Here is a 23,607-nt window from a genome sequence, read left to right on the forward strand (position 1 = left end):
TGTAAATGGCAATGAGTTCTAATTGGCTGGAAAATGTAAAAACTAGATAATTAAATAATTGTCTCTAATTTTCTAGTTTATTGTCAATGGTTAATGGGTTTTGATTTAGATAATAGCTCCAAGGCTTAATAGCCTTCAATGGCCTGACTCAAGACAATTTAAAAAAAAAAAGTCTATTATCACAGTGACAACGGTCCTATGACTGCATGCACATCAACTCTTGTGTAGAGTCGTGTGTTTGACGTCAGAATGTAAACCTCACACATAAAGAAACATAAATTATGTCGTTCAAAGTATTTTTAAAACTATAATTGCACATGGGGAATGGTAGTATACAGGGTTGAATATACAATAGCTTTGTTAGAAAGAATTTCAGAAAAGACCGAGATTTTAAATTATCAAGAAGTTCTTTAGGATGAAATTTGAAAAAAAATAGGCAGGACAGGAGTTTTGAGTAAAAAAAAAAAGGCAGGATGAGACACTTGCAAAAAAAAAGTCAGGACGACAATTTAGGTAAAAACAAGTCAGGTAAACTAAAAAAAAAGGCAGGACCGAACAGGGTGAAAAATAAAAAGGCAGGACAGAGATTACAGCTAAAAAAAATCCAGGACAATTTTTTTCATCCTATGAACATATCAATGATAACGCAAGTCAACACAGAAGTGCTGACTACAGGGCTGCAGTAAAAAGCGTACAGTGATACCGTGGTCTTGGGACATTCCATAACAGTTTATTAAGAAATTTTAAAATGTCTTCACAATTCGACATATAGCCATTCACTCGTTTCAACAAATCGGTAATAACTATTGGTATTTAAGGTTTTTACTATTGGTGTGACTATTCAGTTATATTATATGCATTAAACTGCTTATTTGTATTTAGTTAATTTTTTTATCATATAATATTATATAATGACCTTTGATATCTTCTCTTTAATGACATGGCAACTAGAAGGGTCATACCTAATGTATAGTTTTTAAGTGTTAACTGTAAACTTGTTGATTATCTCGACCATACGCACACGGTCGGACCATGCGTATGGTTGGACCATATGAGTATATTCTCGTACGGTGGTGACCATACGCGTATGGTCCAAATAGTCATATGGTCCGGGACATAAACACGACATACTTGTTTCTGAACTCAGAGTAAGCAACAACCGATCAACGAGGGGAATAAGAACTTTTAAATTTATAATACCATGTAATACGAATTTAATTAGGCAAATTGAATCAAATATTATTCTAAAACTGTGTTTTTACCTTCAAACAATTGAACAATACAAAGTGAGTTAACAAAAAAGTTTATATTGGGTTTTTTTTTAAATATTGGTTTAGCTTTGCATATAAACTCATCATAGATACCAGAATTGCAATTTTATATTCGCGTCAGACGTGCGTTTCCTCTTCAAAAGACGCTCGAATAAAAAAAAATATTACAAAGGCAGGAGGAGAGCATTGAGGATCAAAATTCCTTAAATGTTGGCCAGGTACAGCTAAGATAATCTATTTTTTGAGGTAGAAATGCCTTAGTATTTCAAAAATTCAAAGCTTTATAAACAGTTAATTTATAATTATGAACATGAGAACACAGAAGTGCTGACTACTGAGCTAGTGCATATATGTGAACTAGTTAGACACACGTAATATGTCTGATGAGATAGTTTTATTGTATATTATACAAGTGTGGACACAGATGAGTGTGGATAGTGTGTTTGGATGTTTGACAGTGTCTTATGACAATAAAGTTCTATGTTTTTCCTATATGGTGTTAATAACTGTGTTGCACGGTGACAACCGATCTGAGCATTAGGAGTGTTATTTATTTGATATTTTTTTATGTTCAATACAGACATGGGGAGACAGTAATTACATAAGTTACCAAATGATTATGATAGAACATGTTCTACATCTTTGGTTTTGGATACATTTGGTCTCTTGTGGAGAATTGTCTCATTGGCAATCATACCTCATCTTTTTTTATATGTATTTGCTTACTATTGGTATGGTTCTATTTACATTACTTTGTGGTGGATCGTCAGTATCATTAGTAAAAAAAAAATTAAAATGCCGAATTTCTTCCTCAGATTAGAATACATTTATTGGTTTTAAGTAATGACAATGGCTTAAGTCTGACATGATTATTGGGGCTAAATAAGATCGGAAGTAAACCTCTGTGCTGATTTATATCAATTCTTTATATCTCCTCCAAAGCTGGTCGAAGCAAAGACAAATTTTGACAAAAATAAAAATGATTTCACCAAAAGAACCTTTGTGAGCATGCTTCAAAGACTCATAACTGCTCCAAAAGTAATTTGATCGAATTTGAAGCATGTCAAGCAGATATCATCAACATCTACTTAATAAGTCTTAAAATATGTCTAAATACCTAAAAAGCTATTTAGTACTCAAAAGGTATTGCAAAATTATTCCTTTTCATTTTTTGTTTTGTTATATGGATACAAATATAAGTGATACTAATACTTGAGTTATAGAGCAAAAACCAAGAACAATGCTAATTTTGGGCCCTTTTTCCTAAACTGTTGAGACCAAAATACCCAAAATCAATCCCAGCCTTCCTTTCATGGTCATAAACCTTGTGTCTAAATTTCATATATTTCTATTGACTTTTACTTAAGTTAGAGTGCTAAAACCAAATGTCTTTGGATGAAGACGATGACGCCAACGTGATACAAATGTACAACCAAAAAGTTTTCAATTTTTGTGGTGGTATAAAAATGATCTCAAATCAAATTTCTAATGGAGTTTGCAACAACAATTATTCAACTACTCATTTTAATAAAACATTAAGTATTAAAATATAAATGGCATACAGTCATGGTGATGATGCCCCCGCTAGCATATGACGTTATAAAGGTACATAAAGTGAAGCTGCCAAAAATTGAACTTAAACTGAGTTTAGAGGTAATAAGCAGTATATACACATTTCACTAAATTTAGTTGAGACAAACTTGAGAAATTTTTCCATTTGTGAAAGGGCATAACCCTAGAATGATAATCAAAGTGCTTGTAATCACTGAATGGCTATTAAAGACTGCTTAAATTTATCAGTTGGTAGTAAAGTGAATTTTGCATTCAGTGTATAGTGTATATACATGTATAGCATTATTTTAAGTTGATTCAACTACTATTATGGACAGAGAAATCTCAACTCCAATTTTTAAAGAAGATTTCATAAAGCATTGGTTTTAGGTAATTCAACAACCATTCTGGACAAAGAAATAACTCAAATTTATTGTCTGGAATCTACAAAAATGTTTGTTTTTGACCCTTAATTCCTAGACTGTTTGACCCATAACCCACAAAACAGACCTCAACCTTCTACTTATGGTATTCAATATTATGGTACAATTTCAGAACAATTGAAATACTTATACACAACTTTTTGTACGGACACTAGATTAATGCTTGTTTTGGTCACCTTTGGAACCCTTATTCCTAAACCTTAGGGACTATATATATAACCCCCCAAAACAATCCCAGGCTTCCTTTTATGATTATAAATATTACTGTGGATGCATTATTATTCTTTGGATACCAATTTTCGTGGCTTTTGTGGCTAGAGTCTTACCACGAAATTAAATGTTCAACGATTAACAAATTTTCTAAAGGCTTGTATGCAGACTTCGGCAAAACCACGAAATTAAATATCCACGAAAATGCAAACTTTCTTTAATCCACTAAAAAAATAAATGAATCCACAGTATGTTATAATTTTAAGGCTTCCTTTTTACTTATACTGAAGTTATTATCTGGAAACCATCCGTCTTGGGAAGACGACGACAGGATACATACATGTATTTCAACTGCAAAAATTTCTGTGGTTGTTTAAAAATTTCAAACATGTACGATGAAATATTGTTTAAGAAATTGATAAGCCTAGATATGCCTTATAATTTTTCCCTGCATAGTTAAAGGACCATTTACACTCAGAACCGAGTCATCAGTAGGCAGCTAGTACAGATGTATTAAAACAACCTAGCATCATATTGCTAGTAGTGGTAGTAGCATTCTCGGGTAAATTTGTTCTTTTTTTTTATAATATATTTGGTTCAAATCAATATAGAATGCTTTTATCTCCCTAATACTTACATTGTAAATAGAGGTGATACTACTTTGACAAATCCTTGTACATGAGAGTTTTCTGTCAAATCTTTATTTCACAAAGAATGATTTGCATAACAATGAACTGAGCTCAAAGCAAAGTATTCAATAATACACTTAGACAAAGAGCTAAATTCAGTGATATACTTTGTACTACAGGTCCTTCATTAACATCCATCGACCAAAACCACATCTCAAAAACATTCCATACTACATGGTTGGATTCAGAAGTCCTGAAAAAGACATGATTTTTTTTATGATATTTTAAGTATATACACACAGGTTTAAACTTTCTTGTGGTACAATCATTCCGTATCTAGCAACTATCAATTTGCTTCATGCACATATTGATATGTGTTGAGTTTACCTTTGTTGGAAATAAGAACACACAAACCTCCACCTAATTTTAGTCAACGAACAAAACATTCAAAACTATAAAATATTATCTAAGACTTGTCAGTGTCTATTTACCATTGCCACTGAATCAGTGATATATGTACACATAATTATGTACATGCAAGACTAAAATTATAAAGTACACTAGAACAGACACGTGGTATCGCAGGTCCATGACTGAGTTAACGTATATAACTATGTGCAAGCCTTATTTTAGTATTAGTATTTTTATCTGATAAAGTTATGCCGATTAAACGATACACAGTTTTCTCTGCTTTCAAATCTTTCTGATTGAAACCGTCGAACTGGAACTTATCAATTATTGGTAATATTAATTATTTGAAAAACAAAAGTTCCTGGAATGGAGTATTTTTTTAATCAACAGCATTGTCATATACATACATGTATTAGTTGTAAATAAAATTGAATTCTTTGATTCGCTGTTTTACGTCATGCCGGCTAACAAATTGAAAATTGTACCTATACGCCTTATTTTTAGTCCAGATTTAAGTATTTGTATTGTAACAATGTATCTTAGAAAGTCTAAACTGATTAAAATTTGACAATTTAGTAGTTTCAACCCTGTGGATACGACCCGTGTATATAGCATATTAATCCTGAATACACCGTTTGGTGGTGCACCTGTCAGACGCGGAACGTACAAATAAGGTAATCGGTAACAGGTGAATATACTATTAATTTTTGGTATCGGTATCGGACTCGATCCGGAACTTCTTAATTATTGGCAATATTAATTACGTGGAAAATAAAAGGGCCTGGAGTGGTGTAATTTTTAATCTACACCTTTGTACTACATTAGTTATATATAAAGTCAAATTCTTTGATTTGTCGTTTTTACGCGATAACGGCTGACAAATTGGACTTGTAATTTTAGTATTATAGATATATAAGACTAAAACTGACATTCAGTCTTTACGATATCTTCATTCCCAAAGTCATTTTCAAATCTGACTTCATGGTAAAAAAAGATTCCATATCTACAACCAATGAAAAGGAAATATCCCTCTAATAGACTAGCATTTAAATCACAGTTTTCGAAAATGGAAGCTAGGTCAACGTGGAACCTAGAACAAAAAAAAGGGAAACAATATATCTTAAATATTTCAAATGCATGTACATGAAATAATATTAATCTCTAAAATTCTCCATATTGTTCCCTTTTTTATCTTCTGTTCGATACTGTATATCCAGTGGCGAATCCAGAAATTTTCTAAAGTGGGAGCCCACTGACTGACCTAAGAGTCGCTCCAGTCACGATTCAGTGATTCCCTACATAAGCAACCAAATTTTTTCTCAAAAAGCAGGGCCCCCCCCCCCCTAAATCCACCTCTGATATCAACCTCTAGATGTCTTTCAATTACATTCAGTTTAGTGTGGGTTGATGTTTGATTGTTGTTCATGTTACAATTACATTCAGTTTAGTGTGGGTTGATGTTTGATTGTTGTACATGTTACAATTACATTCAGTTTAGTGTGGGTTGATGTTTGATTGTTGTACATGTTACAATTACATTCAGTTTAGTGTGGGTTGATGTTTGATTGTTGTACATGTTACAATGAGCAAAGCCCATACCGCAGTCAGCTATAAAAGGCCCTGATAAGACAATGTAAAACAATTCAAACGAGAAAACTAACATGTCTGTTTAAGGTTACATCATCAAAATATGTAGGGTAGGTAGGTAGGTATGTATTTTCTTTTTATTATTTTGTCCATTTTATTTTTTGTGCCATGATTTTGAATTGTGTGGTCCGAGTTGTCCATGGGGCGAGAGTTCCCCCTATTTATAATGATTGGATTATTTCTTACGACGGCAATAAAATGGCTTAGGGTGGGTGCTCAAAATAGGATCGGTCAGGTACCCATAATCAAACATATTTTTTTTTGGCCTTACCGAGAGCACCATTGAAATATATACAAATCACGGATCGGATACGCATCAACTATATTTATATCGCAAACAGTATTACATAATGTGAAATGTGTGGGATTGTGCAGCACGTGTCATCATGACATGTGTCCCTTCGCGGCCTTCAGTTTTGATAATAGACTACAGAAGAGACTAAATGCGTACAAACCTGATGTCAAATGAAGATATACGGAATTTAAATAACGTTGATCCTTTAAATGTATGAAAAAGAAAAACATATGACAATTGTTCACATAAAATAGATTATATAGTAAAATTTTCCAAATGAACGTCCATTAAAATTATTTTAAAAGTCTCTGATGAATATTTCCCGCGCAAATGTCATGGAATAGACCAAAACGAATTTTAGGTGTGTGTTGTCATTAAAAAAATCGGGTCAATGAACACAGTTAGATTAAATATATAAATATGTTAACTATATTTATATTGGTTTTTCAGAAAAGTGACTTTACCAGATTTTTTTTGTGGCAAACAACGGTAAATAGCCTATATCATCTTGACATGACATATGAAAACCCCTTAAGCATAATGGTGTGTGTATGGAATAGTCCATGGAATTGTCCAAACCGATACAGGTGAAATACGTAGAATAATATTGCTGTGTCTATTGTGGACACAGCAATAAAATCAGATTTAAGATCCTTATGAGCCCGTAGTAAAGTAAAAAGCCTTATTAAATAAAATTTGCTCGATTAACCTTGAAGTGAAGACTAATAAAAATGTGCGTGTATAGTGAACCCCCTAAATAAAATAATACTGTGTTCTAGACCACTTCCCCTTTCGGTGATCTACAGAAATGATTTTTTACTATATAGTATGTTAATTAAATACAGTTAAATATAGACAAATGTTAGTTATTTGTGTACAGATTATAATAAAATAGGAACACGTTAGATGATTGCCAATAATATAACTTTTCATTAAAATCGTCGGATGGATCTATAGGAAAAACAATTAATACAGCATTCAACGCCATCTGCTTAATTACAGACAGAAATTGCAACATGACAACGTAAGAACAACCTTTACACCTGCTTCTCAAGCTTTGTGTAAAACATCTACAGTGTCAGATCAGAAAGTTGAAGATGCTGGAGTATGTCAAATAACGCCAATCGTCTCGTCCTTTTTTTCTAAACATTTTCATCGGAAGTTACCAAGACCTTGTTGACAAATTTTCATTATCAACTTCACAAACAATACACGATGGTCTTGAAGTAAAGATTATGCGTAATGGTATTCTTTAACTTGTCTTTTTAATATTACTTTTACTGTTTAGTCTATTTTTGTGATACCCATTTTACGCGGCTCTATAATTTTACACCCCGGTCATTGTATTATTGTTCTATAGTTAATGTTTGTATTATTGGCTTTTATTTTTAATATTGTGCTTTGTCGTTATGCCTTTTTGTGTTTCTTTGTAACATGTGACGTGGCTCTGTACTTATACATCCCGTTAATGTGATATAATAAAATTTTGCATTCTTATTTACTGATTTTTATTTTTTTGTTTCTTGTGTATAATTCGGAGTTTAGTATGATATCCGTTATTACTGAATTAATATACATATTTTTTAGGGGGCCAGCTGAAGGACTCATTCTGGTGCGGGAGTTTCTCGCTGCATTGAAGACCAATTAGTGGCATTCGGCTGTTGTCTGCTCTATGGTCAGATTGTTGTGTCTTTTACTCATTTTTATTTCTATTCTCAATTTCATTGTCTTTCAATTTTGCCTATATGCCTTTTTGTGTTTCATTGTTACATATGGTGTGGCTCTGTACTCTGTACTTGCCTTTTTGTGTTTCTTCGTTACTTAATTCATTTTGTTTTATTGTGATTCAGATTATAACACATTGTTGACTGTTGTTCCCAAATTTCTGACATTTTTACCTATTGTGTCTGTTTGTTTCGTTCACACATTGTTGTCAATATAATGGTATTGTATGCGTCTGTCATACAAGTGAGTGGTTTAGCTAGCTATAAAATAAGGTTAAAACCATCATTTTCTACATAAGAAAAATGTAATTTCAACCGTTTGAAGGAACTGAATTAGATTGAATTTAATTTCTTCTAGTTGTCTCCCATAGACCGTTAGTTGTTTTCCCGCGCTTCATGGGATATAGCCATTCAGCACGACAGGGCCGACTCGACTAGACGTGTTTCTCAGTTGAAATTTTTTATCTTGCTTATGTGAATTTATTTGATGTTATATGAAATGTTTTGATTTCAGTAGTAATTATGAATTACTTAAATATATTTTGTCGACATGATATTATGTATCATAATGTGCAATTAAAATCAGCACATGGCACTGTCGTGTGGGTATTCAATTTGAAATTTAGTTTTTTTTTATTAGTTTTATGTGCTTAGAGATGGGTAGTCTATGGGCGTAGTAATTGTAGAAGAAATGCATGTACCATGTCAGGAACATGACAGTTGTTATCCATTTGTTTGATGTGATTGAGCCTTTGATTTTGATAGTTGACAAGAGACTTTTCGTTTTGAATATTCCTCGAAGTTCGGTATGTTTGGGATTTTACTTTTTATGGACACAGTCAGGTAAAATCAAGAAATATCGAGTCTTGAATTTAAAAAATAAATGCCAACATTTTTAAGCGGGTGTTATTTAGAGACTGAGCTTGTCAGATAGGATGGAAGTATTCAGACCCACAATTTCACTGCCCATTTACATTGAACTCGCATCTTATCTTTTTTGTTTAAGTTAGTATGCATTTCAGGGATCAATAATTTTTGTAAAATTATATTTTTTTGAAATTTTAGATCCTAAATGCTTCTCAACAGTTATCAAAGGTACCAGGCTTATAACTCCATACGCTAGACGTGCTATGTGCTATGTCTACATATATATACATGTATAAGACTCATCAGTGACGCTCAGATCTAAATAGTTAGAAAGCCAAACAAGTATAAAGTTGAAGAGCATTGGAGACCCAAAATTCCAAAAAAGTGTGCCAAACTTCGTCCTTTTTTGGCCTTTTAAACTTCTTGAGATTCGATCGTCACTGGTGAGTCTTTTGATGACGAAACACGCGTCTGGCGCAACTATAAAATTTCAATCCTGGTATGACGAGTTTATTTGCAATCACTGGGTCGATGCCAATGCTGATTAAGTTTTTTTATTCCCCGAGGTTATCACCAGCTCACTAGTCAGCACTTATGTGTTGACGTGAATTACCATTGATATGGTCATAATTATGAATTAACTGTTTACAAAACGTTGAAATACGAATACTTTTCTAATCTTTTTTTTTTAAGTTTACATATTTATTTCACATCCATATATTTCAAATGTTAAACATAACTGAATATATGGATATAGAACCTATATGGATGTGAAATAAATATGTAAACTTAAAAAAAAAGGTTTAGTCCTCAATGCTCTTCAACTTTGTCCTTAAAACTTATGTATATCCATGCGTCACTAGTGAGTCTTTTGGAGACGAAAAGCGCGTCTGGCGCGAATACAAAATTTCAATCTTGGTATTTATGATGAGTTTATACGTCTGAAAGGACGACATTCATATCAATTTGATCGTTAAGATACAACTTGTCTTAAACTCGAGTTTACAACTTTCAAATTTTAAATTCCACTTATGCATTACCCGTTCATTTCATTATATGTTTCTTAAACTTATACTATTTGTCCAGTTGAAAATCTTATTTGCATTGTATTAATCTGCCAGTTTCTAAAATGCGTAAACTTATTTTAATTGCAAATCCCCTTCGCTATGTAAAATTAAGATCCCATTATAATATATAATGTATAATGACTGGTAAAATATATATATATATAAAATATTTAAACAAAAGACTTTAAATGTTACAAATTATCATTACATTCATACATTTGTGTTTCGTCTTTTATTAAAATTTAAATCTTTCAAACTAGAACTATACAAATCAGAACAAGAATCATATATAATAGAAAGGAACATTCGACACCATTGGCTCTGTTCACGTTTTGAGAAACTCTGTCAAACATAGGATGTATATCGAAACGAAGTCGATGAAACTGTTCATCGTGAAAACTCTCAAAGGTAACGATCATATAAGTAGATACCACTTTGTTCAATGGCTCTAGTATTGTTAAGTTAAATATGTTTAGAGAAAGATGAGATAGCGTTCCGTGAAGTAATCTACCATATTGAAGTGTAAGCGTTTCGTTAATAACTGAAACAGAAGCATCACCATACAGAGAGTTACTATAGTTTCCAATGAATCTCTCAGTTTCGGAGATGTTAATTTGAGTCCTATTTCTTGCTGTCGTGTTCTTCTCTGGAATGTGATTCCATGGTGATGGGTAGCTACATGCTGTTGTTTCATTCAGCCATGGTTCAAGCTCCAGTAATGTATCGAATATATAATACATGGTTGGAAGCATGATATTACGGAAACCTGATTTTCCTAAGCCATTCGAGTTTAGAAACACACTAATATTTTTGTTTGGAATATATCCGAGAACTGAAGTAAATCCGTATAATCCTCCAGTGTGGAAATACATGTCCAAATCTGTAAAAATATATGTATAAATGTGTATAGTATAAATATTACACATTAAACGTGTGTGATACAGATCTTGACGAGTTATAAAAAGATACATGGGCACTTGTGTCAGAAATCCCCCCCCCCCCTATATACCTTAATACAAAATACCTTAATATAACACACATATATATATAATCATATGTTCAAACCTATGATTGCTTTGGATAAAAACCGCAATTTTTATGCTTGTGCATGTAAAACAAATTTAGTTGTAGAAGGGTCTAAATATAGCAAAAAAAACAAAAAAAGTAAAAAAGTATATTCAAACAAAACGCATTTGACTAACAGGTCGAACAACTGATGCTCGTTAACCCTGCTGACTGCCATTGGCGACTGCCAAATAAAATTGATCACAAGATGTAACGAAATGGATCTTAATATAACTGTAATAATAAACAGAAAACAATTAGCTAGTGTCTAAGATGTTATGCCACAAACTATAAATATATATGTGTTGTGTTACATTAAGGTATATATATGGGAAAAACAAATTCTGAGACAAGTGCCGGTGTAATGATATGACATTCATGCGAACAACAGTTTTTGGATACCGTCTTGTGACGAAAGGCCAAGACAAAACAGTACCCCAATAACGAAAATAACATAAACGATATATATACGGAAAAATGCAAAACAATAAAAAGATGATGGCTTGCTGTTTAATGTCAGTGGCGAATACTTTAGGCATTTCAGTGGCGGAATACTTTAGGCATGTCATGACCAGAACATGTGAATGTAATATTGATATCCATATCTGCTTTGTACTTAACCCATTCCCTTGGCAGAATTTTTAACTTGCTAGTTCTAAGTAAATATGTTCATGTGAATCCTAACCGGAAATAGTATAATGATTCCGAGTAAACCAGTATGTTATACTGCAAAATACCGAATGATGAGATGGGGGCAAGCCAATGCCTGCTTCCATGTATTTAGTGTAGACTAGGATCGAACCCTATACCTCCGCTATTAAGAGGAAACCAATGTATTTTACAGTTTACAGATTTCTATGAAGGTTGCATCTATAGCGACAAGACAACGTGTATTGAAAACTTCAAAAAAACACATTAAGCTGCAATATTTTAAATAGAAGTAAACACAAAAGACTTCCGAAAATGTTTCTTGTGTGACAATAATTCAATAGAAATTGGTTCAAACTCTTTTAGTAGACTTTAATCTACTGTTTCACGGTTTTTTTCAATTTTCGTTTGTCTGTTAGTATTTATATGTGCAATTATCCTCACCTCTGTATTTTGTTAAAAACCAGGCCATCCCATATCCATAGGCATCGAATGATATAGGAAACTGGGGGTACTCCAAGTTGTATCTAGAGGAGAATGACTTCGGCATTATACTTTTTTGCTTAAACAGGCCATTAAATACATCATCGTCAATGCCCAATTGGTCCATATATTCACCAGAGGTCAGATATTTCAAAAGTTTTGACATGTCGTCTGCTGTACTACAAACACTTCCTGCAGGACCGAACAGGTCAATTCTTAAATGTTAAAAGATTTGACATATTAACAATATGCTACTACAAACACTCCCTGCAAGTCGAAAAAAGATAAATTCTAAAATGTTTTAAAAAAAGGTTTGACATATCAACATTGGGTACTGTAAACACTTCTAGCAGGACCGAACAGATCAATTCTAAAATGATAAAAGGTTTGACATGTCGTCTGCTGTACTACAAACACTTCCTGCATGACCGAACAGGTCAATTCTAAAATGTTAAAAGGTTTGATATTTTAACATTGGGTACTACAAACACTTCCTGCAGGACCGAACAGGTCAATTCTAAAATGTTAAAAGGTTTGATATTTTAACATTGGGTACTGTAAACACTTCCTGCAGGACCGAACAGAACAATTCTAAAATGATTAAAGGTTTGACATGTCGTCTGCTGTACTACAAACACTTCCTGCAGGACCGAACAGGTCAATTCTTAAATGATAAAAGGTTTAAAATATCAACATTGGGTACTGTAAACACTTCCTGCAGGACCGAACAGAACAATTCTAAAATGTTAAAAGGTTTGACATATTAACAATGTGGTAGTACAAACACTCCCTGCAGGGCCGAACAGATCAATTATAAAATGTTTTAAAAAAGGTTTGACATATCAACATTGGGTACTGTAAACACTTCTAGAAGGACCGAACACATCAATTCTAAAATGATAAAAGGTTTGACATGTCATCTGCGGTACTACAAACACTTCCTGCATTAAAAGGATTGACACTTTTTATGGTACCAAAAAAAACTTCCATCAGGACCATAATTGCAATTTTGAAATCTTTGACTGTTAGACAGGTCATTTGTGGCACTGCAGACACTTTTACGAAAATCTTAAATCAATAAACAATATCCAAAGGAAATTACTTTGTGCCTTCGGAACAGTTCACAAATCTAGAACTTAGGACAGGAGTCAACTAATTTTTTTATCTACGCACTATTAGTTGTTGTTTATTTTTATGTGTTTTTGGTATATGTAGCATAAAGTATTCATGGTAATCTGTATTTGCCATTGGTCTGTTAATATGGGATATATATAGTTCGTATGGAGAATTCCAAACTTCATGATCTCTACGGATTGTGTACTCTAAATCTCTGATTCTATTGTTCACAGTATTAGCTGCATCCACGGTTTATCCTTAACTACATAAAAAATAAGGAGAAACGGTATAATCGCCAAGGAGACAAATTTTCTATCAACCAAACTTCAATTAAATAATGCTAGCAATAATAAACAATCGTACGGCATTCAACGATGAGAAAACCCAATGCCGTATACATGGTATAGTTGTCTATATATATATATATATATAATTACTATACTATATATAAAAATATTAATTTTCGCGAACCATTTAGGTCACGGAAATTCCAAAATATGGCATCAGTAAGGAGAGTTGTGCAAATAATGTGAATACACAGAACCCCCATCCAAATTATCTTTAGCTAAAAGTATTCATCATTTTCTATTTTATATGTACCAGCAACATTCCATTTTTCTATAATTTCGATTGAAATATTCCAAAATCTGAGTTAAAATCGATCGAATGCCCCAAATAAACATTGTCTGATTGGTTGAAGTACTGTGGCGTCAATGATTAGCATAATAAGCCTCGATGTTATGAATAAGCCTCGATGCAAAGCACACGCTTCACATGAATAAGTTGAGTTTTACAAATAATGTGAATACACAGATCCTCCATTCTATTTATATTTTGCTGGAAATGTTGCAGTGTTCATCATTTCTGTTTTGTTTCTGCTCACAACATTCCATTTTTTCTATAATTCCGATTTGAATATGTGGAACCCGCAATAAAAATAGATGGCCTCAATGATCTAATAGCAACGCAAAAAATTCCCGAGTTCTACGATGTTACATTAGCCTGGGATCCGGCCCAATCTAGCTGCGCGTCGTAAGGTCAAGATTAGCCAGGATCCCAGTCTAAATTATGTTACATAAACCAACCAAATCACACATACATACAGAACTTTGCGCTCAAATGTAATTCTTGGTGAAGTATACGGGTAACTTCGTTTACGAAAATTTATACACACTTTATCATTAACATATTACCTGGCTTTTGCATATTCACGTTTTTTTTATTCTGAACTGTAGTCGAATTCAATTCTATACATTTTTTTTTACATGAAGCAATAGGAGTAAGAATATTTATTTAGCGCCAATTTAACCAGCATCACAACAAAAATTATTCACCGGTATTTTTGTGAAATTTCAGTTCTATAGGTTATCAATTAGAGAAATGTTGGTAAGTATTATTTATTTATGTTAAGGTTCTACTGATGTGCTTCTCTAGACCTTTTTGACGGTCCGTGTTATCCCATTTATCTCAATACTATATCCGATGACAGGAATGTCAACTCGACCTCACTGCTCGACCTATTCGTGTCGAAAGTGAAAATCCAATCTTTTTGATGAAATAATTTCTTCTTCAACGGTTCATTCATTATTTTTGTATTATTTGATAACAAATCACATTCACGTTGCATGTTTGCATGAAAATGGTTATGTACATGTATTAGTGAATTGTAAGGGGCAGCATGCGAGGTCAGTGCGCGATCACGTGACATTATTATTTGTAAACAAACATGCTCCTTGTGTAACACGTGTCTGAATTATCCTTTCAAAGTGTTATGAATCTTTCAATCACTATTTTATGATATTTTTTGTTTTGTTTTTAGGTATGCATATCAGTAGTCCAAGTGAATTAGAAATAGTTCCGAGTTGTGTGTGGTTTTTTTTTTAATAGTCTATAGAATTAGAAGGTAAGTCTACATAAGTTATATTTACATGTAACTAAAGTCTAAAAAGATGACTCCACTTTCCCTCTATATTTAAACCCGCTTACCAATTTAAACAGCATTTGCTCCCCTTGAAAGCTAATTTCCCCCTTCCCCGTCATTTCCCTTTAAATTTGCTCAAAAGTCATACTTATAGTTCATTTACATTAACGGCTGATTTGTGATTTTACCATCTTAACTGAAATTTTCATATTGAACATATTTGACCATTCAGTATGAGTTCCCATGTTTTTTGTCTTATATGAAGGAGGATTTAGGTCATGTTTTCCTAAACACCTTATTGCTATTTGTCTGTCTGGATTGTTAAAACCACAAAATCAGATAGTGATGAATATGCAAGTTTTCAACAATCCCGGAAATTACACTTTATTTAATTATCGCTATTTTGTCCAATCTGGGAAAAACAGTCATACACTGTATGTACAACTTTCTGTTTGGGTCATGCGACTGAAAATAAAGGTTTTTTACTAAAGAGCTTTAAGGGAGGAAAAACTTTTGAAAGCGATCATCAAGAAACTTTAATAGAGTATGATCCACTATTTTTCGAATTTGAAAATTGAAGTAAAAAATTATTTTGTTTAAAGTATTTACAAGTTAAAATGGGTCTCATTAAAAAGTATTGTGCATGGTGAATTGTTTCAACGGCCCCGAAATAGCTTCAACTGGATGAAAAAGTTGTGTAATTTTAGAATTTATCTGGTATGGAATAAATAGCGATTAGGTGTATTGACATCCACGAAAAAATATAGGAAGTAAGATACATGTAACTCCCCTTTAGGTTTTGATAAATATTGGATATGACATTAAGAAGTTATAAAACTTTATTCTTTGAATATGTTTCTAGCGTAACATGCACGCTTAGTACTGCTTTTTATATGTTCGTCAAAGACGGGACGTATTATGGTATACAAATGTCAGGTGTCCGTCTGTCTGTCCAGCGTAAACATGTGGCACCGTAACTTGAGAAAGACTTATCCAAATTTCTTGAAACTTAATATAGTTGTTTCTTATGATGGTCACATGATCTGTATACTTTTTGGTGAAAATAAGATTAAAACTTTTTGAGTTACGGCACATTGTAACTTAAACAGGGGGGTGTTTTTTTTCACATGTCACACTGTATCTCAAAAACAATTCTTGATTATGGCTAAAACTTTAAACACTTCTTAGTTACATTAATTTTAATATCTGTATACTTTTTGGTGATGATTCAAAATTTCATATTTGAGTTATTGAGTATTTATCATGTTTTTTACAAGTCCTGATCCATAATTAGTTTCAAAAACCGGAAGTGTGCCATTTGGCCACAGACCACAATTAATTTCTCTATCATTTCTTTAGAACATTTTGTATCATTAAAAAAATTGCACCATGCACTTTTGTCAAATTTTTTGTGTGTCTTATGTATAGCACTAGTCCAAAAATATATCCAAAATTCAGAAAGATTGAAGCAATCACTTTTACAAATTTAGCCAATATACATCCATACCCCTATGGACAAGTCAAGAGATGTTCCGAAAACTGTAAATATGACCTTTTTGCACTTGGCCTAATCACTCATTCCATATCAAAATGAGTTTAAATACAACATCCAAAAAATTATTTTACCTCTCATCTTTCATTTCCACCCAATAAAATCTAAGAAATGATTGGGGAAGGGAAAGAAAAAAAATTAAGGAAAAATACACTCTAATTAAAAGGAACTACATTCGTGAACAACGAAAAGCTGGGTCATTAATTGTGGTCTTGGGCCATTTGCAATGTTTTTGAAGCACCTGCTGTGCAAATTTCTTGGATTTTAACCTATTTGGAATACCTTTTGACATTAATAAAATGTTTTACTGGCTTTCTATGCAAGAGGAAGCAAGAGAGAATAAAGATCCAATAAAAAAGTTAGGGTCGGGGCTAAAAAACAGGGTCGGTCAGGTTACCTGAAACATGGATCTCTTTTTTCTCGGCTAAAGGAGAGTTGTTCAAATAATGTGAATACACAGAACCCCCATCCAATTACGGTTATTTTTGGAAAACAAATAGTGTGATTTGTCAAATTCAGCTGATTTTTTAATCGTCTTGAAAAAAGTGTACATTTTATGAGGGGGGATAATCCAGAGCTTTAAAACACCCGATCCTGGAGTCCCGATAAAGGTCCTATCCCCCCTCTTTTATGGTCATGTCTAAGAATTACTGTTTAATCTTCATTTGGCAAGAATACTTCAATAAGATACCCCCATTTCTACCCTCATACATGTATATGGACAGATCATATGTTATCCTATGTCATTTGAAATTGTGACGCCAGAAGGCATTCCCCCCCCTCCCCCTTCTTCATAACCACCGTCTTGACCATCTTAAATGAAAAAGTTGAGACGTAAAACTATGCTTGAAACACGGGTGTCACTCAAACGACTTTAAAGTAGTCTCCCTGATCAATTACTTACATCAAAGTCAAAGGATAATTCAAGTTTTAAATTGGAGATTTTTCTTGCCCTTTAACATTTATTGTCACAACAACAGCTTTCTTTTCTAAACTATCTTTACATGGAGAGGAGACGTCAAAAGAGTTCTTCAAAGACGTGAGTCGAAAAGTGGTAAATAACTCCTGTATGTGACATTTAGTGGAAGCCATTCAACCATATCATTTTGTCAAACAATTCAATCAACACCTTTATTAATTAGTCCTTTGTTGTCGATAGCTGTAAATTGCAATCAGCTGATAATAGATTTTCTGACAAAATCCTAATGAGGTCAAGGTGAATTCCGAGTATTGTCTGATAAGTTAAAGTCCGAGAAACTCGAAAAAAGTAAATAAACAAGAAGGAGGAAAATAAATCTTTCTATATATTTCATTTCGCCAAATTCTTTAGCAAATGACGAATTTTTATCGCCACAAGTATTATTTTTTCGCAAATTCGGAAAATGGCGACCGCCAGCGGAAACCCTGTGTGAGGACACCCTATCAAGCTTGTGCTCGTGTTGTGTTAAAACATTTTTAGTATGCTGAAAAATACCAACATTAGAAAAATAAACAAATAATCGATATTGTAAAATATCATTGGTTGAAGAGCCAATGATTTACATACATGTATATACATAAATATATCAACCATAAAATACAACTGATTTAATTTACACCACAACTGTTGGAAAAAACCTTTATGTCTATCATGTATATAACTTATCTCATTCTAGTCCATTCAACTGACAGAATCAGTGTAAATTTCATGAATTTTTTAATATCATGTACATGTATAATCATGGACTATTCTTTTATATAGCAATATCTGTTAGCCATTTAGAGGTCTTTTGCATTTAAAGTTCAGTTTAAGTGGGCTTATTTTGGGAAAACGAAGTCAATTTCCAGATCATAGTTTACATTTTCTTTATATTTTGCTGTGTCAAAATAACCTCAATATGATCAAGGACAAAGACCCAAAAACCGTTTATCACATTCTACACATCAGATTTTAGCAGGAAAGACTGTGATTGGAGTATTTAACCATTGCAACTTTTTAATTTGATCTCCTCCACTAATTGAAGTAGAATATTTAATGAAGGTGTGTCCACAATTTAGAATATGTTTATATATGTATAGAAATGATGTTGAACCTGTTTTATAAATTGAAAAGGTTACATTTTCCCCCTTATTTCAAAATGTAAGCTTGAACCTCTGCGGTCTTACAAAATTTCCCCCTGCCGGGAATCTGGTTGTAACATGTACAACAATCAAAGATCAACCCACACTAAACTGAATGTAATTGAAAGACATCTAGAGATTGATATCAGAGGCGGATTTATGGGGTGGAGGCTGCTTTTTGAGAAAAAATTTGGTTGCTTATATAGGGAATCACTGAATCATGACTTGAGCGAGCCCCCTCTTAGGTCAGTCAGTGGGCCCCCACTAAGGAAAATTTCTGGATCCGCCACTGGATATACAGTATCTAACAAGATGAAAAAGGGAACAATATGGTGAATTTTAGAGATTTATATTATTTCATGTACATGCATTTGAAATATATCAGATATATTGTTTGATTTTTTATACGACCGCAAATTTTGAAAAAATTTTCCTCGTATATTGCTATCACGTTGGCGTCGTCGTCTGCGTCGTCGTTGTCGTCGTCGTCGTCCGAATACTTTTAGTTTTCGCACTCTAACTTTAGTAAAAGTGAATAGAAATCTATGAAATTTTAACACAAGGTTTATGACCACAAAAGGAAGGTTGGTATTGATTTTGGAAGTTTTGGTCCCAACATTTTAGGAATAAGGGGCCAAAAAGGGCCCAAATAAGCATTTTCTTGGTTTTCGCGCTATAACTTTAGTTTAAGCTAATAGAAATCTATGAAATTTTGACACAAGGTTTATGACCACAAAAGAAAGGTTGGGATTGATTTTGGGAGTTTTGGTTTCAACAGTTTAGGAATTAGGGGCCAAAAAAGGGCCCAAATAAGCATTATTCTTGGTTTTCGCACAATAACTTTAGTTTAAGTTAATAGAAATCAATGAAATTTAAACACAATGTTTATGACCACAAAAGGAAGGTTGGTATTCATTTTGGGAGTTAAGGTCCCAACAGTTTAGGAATTAGGGGCCAAAAAGGGACCCAAATAAGCATTTTTCTTGGTTTTCGCACCATAACTTTAGTACAAGTAAATAGAAATCTATGAAATTTAAACACAAGGTTTATGACCATAAAAGTATGATTATGGTATTGATTTTGGGAGTTTTGGTCCTAACAGTTTAGGAAAAAGGGGCCCAAAGGGTCCAAAATTAAACTTTGTTTGATTTCATCAAGAATTGAATAATTGGGGTTCTTTGATATGCGGAATCTAACTGTGTATGTAGATTCTTAATTTTTGGTCTCATTTTCAAATTGGTCTACATTAAGGTCCAAAGGGTCCAAAATTAAACTTAGTTTGATTTTGTCAAAAAATTAATCGGTTGGGTTCTTTGATATGATGAATCTAAAAATGTATTTAGATTCTTGATTATTGGCCCAGTTTTCAAGTTGGTCCAAATCGGGGTCCAAAATTAAACTTTGTTTGATTTCATTAAAAATTGAATAAATGGGGTTCTTTGATATGCCAAATCTAACTGTGTATGTAGATTCTTCATTTTTGGTCCTGTTTTCAAATTGGTCTACATTAAAGTCCAAAGGGTCCAAAATTAAACTTAGTTTGATTTTAACAAAAATTTAAATCTTGGGGTTCTTTGATATGCTGAATCCAAACATGTACTTAGATTTTTGATTATGGGCCCAGTTTTCAAGTTGGTCCAAATCAGGATCTAATATATTATATTAAGTATTGTGCAATAGCAAGTCTTTTCAATTGCACAGTATTGCACAATGGCAAGAAATATCTAATTGCACAATATTGTGAAATAGCAATATTTTTTTTAATTAGAGTTATCTTTCTTTGTCCAGAATAGTAAGCAAGAAATATCTAATTACACAATATTGTGAAATAGCAATATTTTTTTTTAATTGGAATTATCTTTCTTTGTCCAGATTCAACTCAAATCTTTGTTATATACAATGTATATTCACTTTTTACTACCAACTGATAAATTAAAATAATCTTTACCATTCAGTGATAACAAGCAGTTTTTTTTTACATATTAATATCTTATGATGTATTTAAATGAGTAGTTATTGTTGCAAACTCCATTAGAAATTTAATTGAGATTGATTTGGAATAAGGGAAAGGGGGATGTGATTAAAAAAATTGGGTTCAATTTTCTCATTTGAAATGAAATTTCATAAATAAAATGAAAATTTCTTCAAACATTTTTTTGAGAGGATTAATATTCAACAGCATAGTGAATTGCTCTAAGAGAAAACAAAAATTTTAAGTTCATTTGAACACATTCATTCTTTGTCAGAAACCTATGCTGTGTCAACTATTTAATCACAATCCAAATTTAGAGCTGAATCCAGCTTGAATGTTGTGTCCATACTTGCCCCAACCGTTCAGGGTTCAACCTCTGCGGTCGTATAAAGCTACGCCCTGCGGAGCATCTGGTTTTAGTTCTAAGTTCCAAGGTGACCTAGCTTCCATTTTAGAAATCGGATTTAAATGCTAGTCTATCAGAGGGATTTTTCCTTTTAATTGGTTGTAGATATGGAATCTTATTTTACCATGAAGTCAGATTTGAAAATGACTTTGGGAATGAAGATGTTGTAAAGACTGAATGTCAGTTTTAGTCTTATATACAAACATGTATGTACTTTATAATTTTAGTCTTGCATGTATATAGTTATGTGTACAATACATATATCACTGATTCAGTGGCAATGGTAAATAGACACTGACAAGTCTTAGATTTATAATATTTTATAGTTTTGAATGTTTTGTCCATTGACTAAAACTAGGTGGAGGTTTGTGTGTTCTTATTTCCAACAGAGGTACACTCAACATATATCAATATGTGCATTAAGCAAATTGATAGTTGCTAGATACGGAATGATTATACAACAAGAAAGTTTTAACCTGTGTATATATATACTTAAAATATGTTAAAAAAATCATGTCTTTTTCAGGACTTCCGAATCCAACCATGTAGTATGGAATGTCGTTGAGATATGGTTTTGGTCAATGGATGTTAATGAAGGACCTGAAGTACAAAGTATATCACTGGATTTAGCTCTTTGTCTAAGTGTATTATTAAAGTACTTTGCTTTGAGCTCAGTTCATTGTTATGCAATTCATTCTTTGTGAAATAAAGATTTGACAGAAAACTCTCATGTACAAGGATTTGTCAAAGTAGTACCACCTCTATTTACAATGTAAGTATAAGGGAGATAAAAGCATTCTATTTTGATTTGAACCAAACATATTATAAAAAAAAAGAACAAATTTACCCGAGGACGCTACTCCCACTACTAGCAATATGATGCTAGGTTGTTTTAATACATCTGTAGACTGTACTGCCTACTTATGACTCGGTCCTGAGTGTAAATGGTCCTTCAACTATGTGGGGAAGAAATTATAAGGCCTATCGAGGCTTATCAATTTTGAAACTATATTTCATTGTACATATTTGAAATTTTTATACAACCACAGAGATTTTTGCAGTTGAAATACATGTAGGTATCCTGTCGTCGTCTTCCCAAGACGGATGGTTTCCAGATAATAATTTCAGTATAAGTAAAAAGGAAGCCATTTAATTATAACATGATATTTATAATCATAAAAGGAAGCTTGGGATTGTTTTGGGGCGGTTATATATATATAGTCCCTAAGGTTTATGAATAAGGGTTCCAAAGGTGCCCAAAACAAGCATTAATCTTGTGTCAGTACAAAAAGTTTTGTATAAGTATTTCAATTGTTCTGAAACTGTACCATAATATTTAATACCATAAGTAGAAGTCTGGGGTCTATTTTGTGGGTTATGGGGCAAACAGTTGAGGAATTGAGGACCAAAAACAAACATTTTTATACGACCGCAAATTTTGAAAAAATTTTCGTCGTATATTGCTATCACGTTGGCGTCGTCGTCGTCCGAATACTTTTAGTTTTCGCACTCTAACTTTAGTAAAAGTGAATAGAAATCTATGAAATTTTAACACAAGGTTTATGACCATAAGGGGAAGGTTGGTATTGATTTTGGGAGTTTTGGTCCCAACATTTTAGGAATTAGGGCCCAAATAAGCATTTTCTTGGTTTTCGCACTATAACTTTAGTTTAAGTTAATAGAAATCTATGAAATTTTGACACAAGGTTGATGACCACAAAAGAAAGGTTGGGATTGATTTTGGGAGTTTTGGTTTTAACAGTTTAGGAATTAGGGGCCAAAAAAGGGCCCAAATAAGTATTATTCTGGGTTTTCGCACAATAACTTTAGTTTAAGTAAATAGAAATCAATGAAATTTAAACATAATGTTTATGACCACAAAAGGAAGATTGGTATTGATTTTGGGAGTTTAGGTCCCAACAGTTTAGGAATAAGGGGCCAAAAAGGGACCCAAATAAGCTTTTTTCTTGGTTTTCGCACCATAACGTTAGTATAAGTAAATAGAAATCTATGGAATTTAAACACAAGGTTAATGACCATAAAAGGAAAGTTGGTATTGATTTTGGGAGTTTTGGTCCCAACAGTTTAGGAAAAAGGGGCCCAAAGGGTCCAAAATTAAACTTTGTTTGATTTCATCAAAATTGAATAATTGGGGTTCTTTGATATGCCGAATCTAACTGTGAATGTAGATTCTTAACTTTTGGTCCCGTTTTCAAATTGGTCTACAGG

At 32.8% G+C, this 23,607-nt stretch overlaps 1 protein-coding gene across 1 annotated transcript in view; it reads right to left on the reverse strand.

The window, feature by feature from the left end:
* Positions 1–10,366: 10,366 nt before the first annotated feature.
* LOC134716555 (uncharacterized) overlaps positions 10,367–23,607 on the reverse strand; it is a 38,368-nt gene continuing 25,127 nt past the window's right edge. The window contains exons 5-6 of the mRNA XM_063579565.1: positions 12,273–12,526; positions 10,367–10,995 (exon numbers count right to left, since the gene is read on the reverse strand). Coding sequence (XP_063435635.1) covers positions 10,367–10,995; positions 12,273–12,526 — 883 coding nt within the window. The remainder of the gene's footprint in view (positions 10,996–12,272; positions 12,527–23,607) is intronic.

Source organism: Mytilus trossulus, chromosome 4, assembly GCF_036588685.1.
Source record: "Mytilus trossulus isolate FHL-02 chromosome 4, PNRI_Mtr1.1.1.hap1, whole genome shotgun sequence".
NCBI lineage: Eukaryota > Metazoa > Mollusca > Bivalvia > Mytilida > Mytilidae > Mytilus > Mytilus trossulus.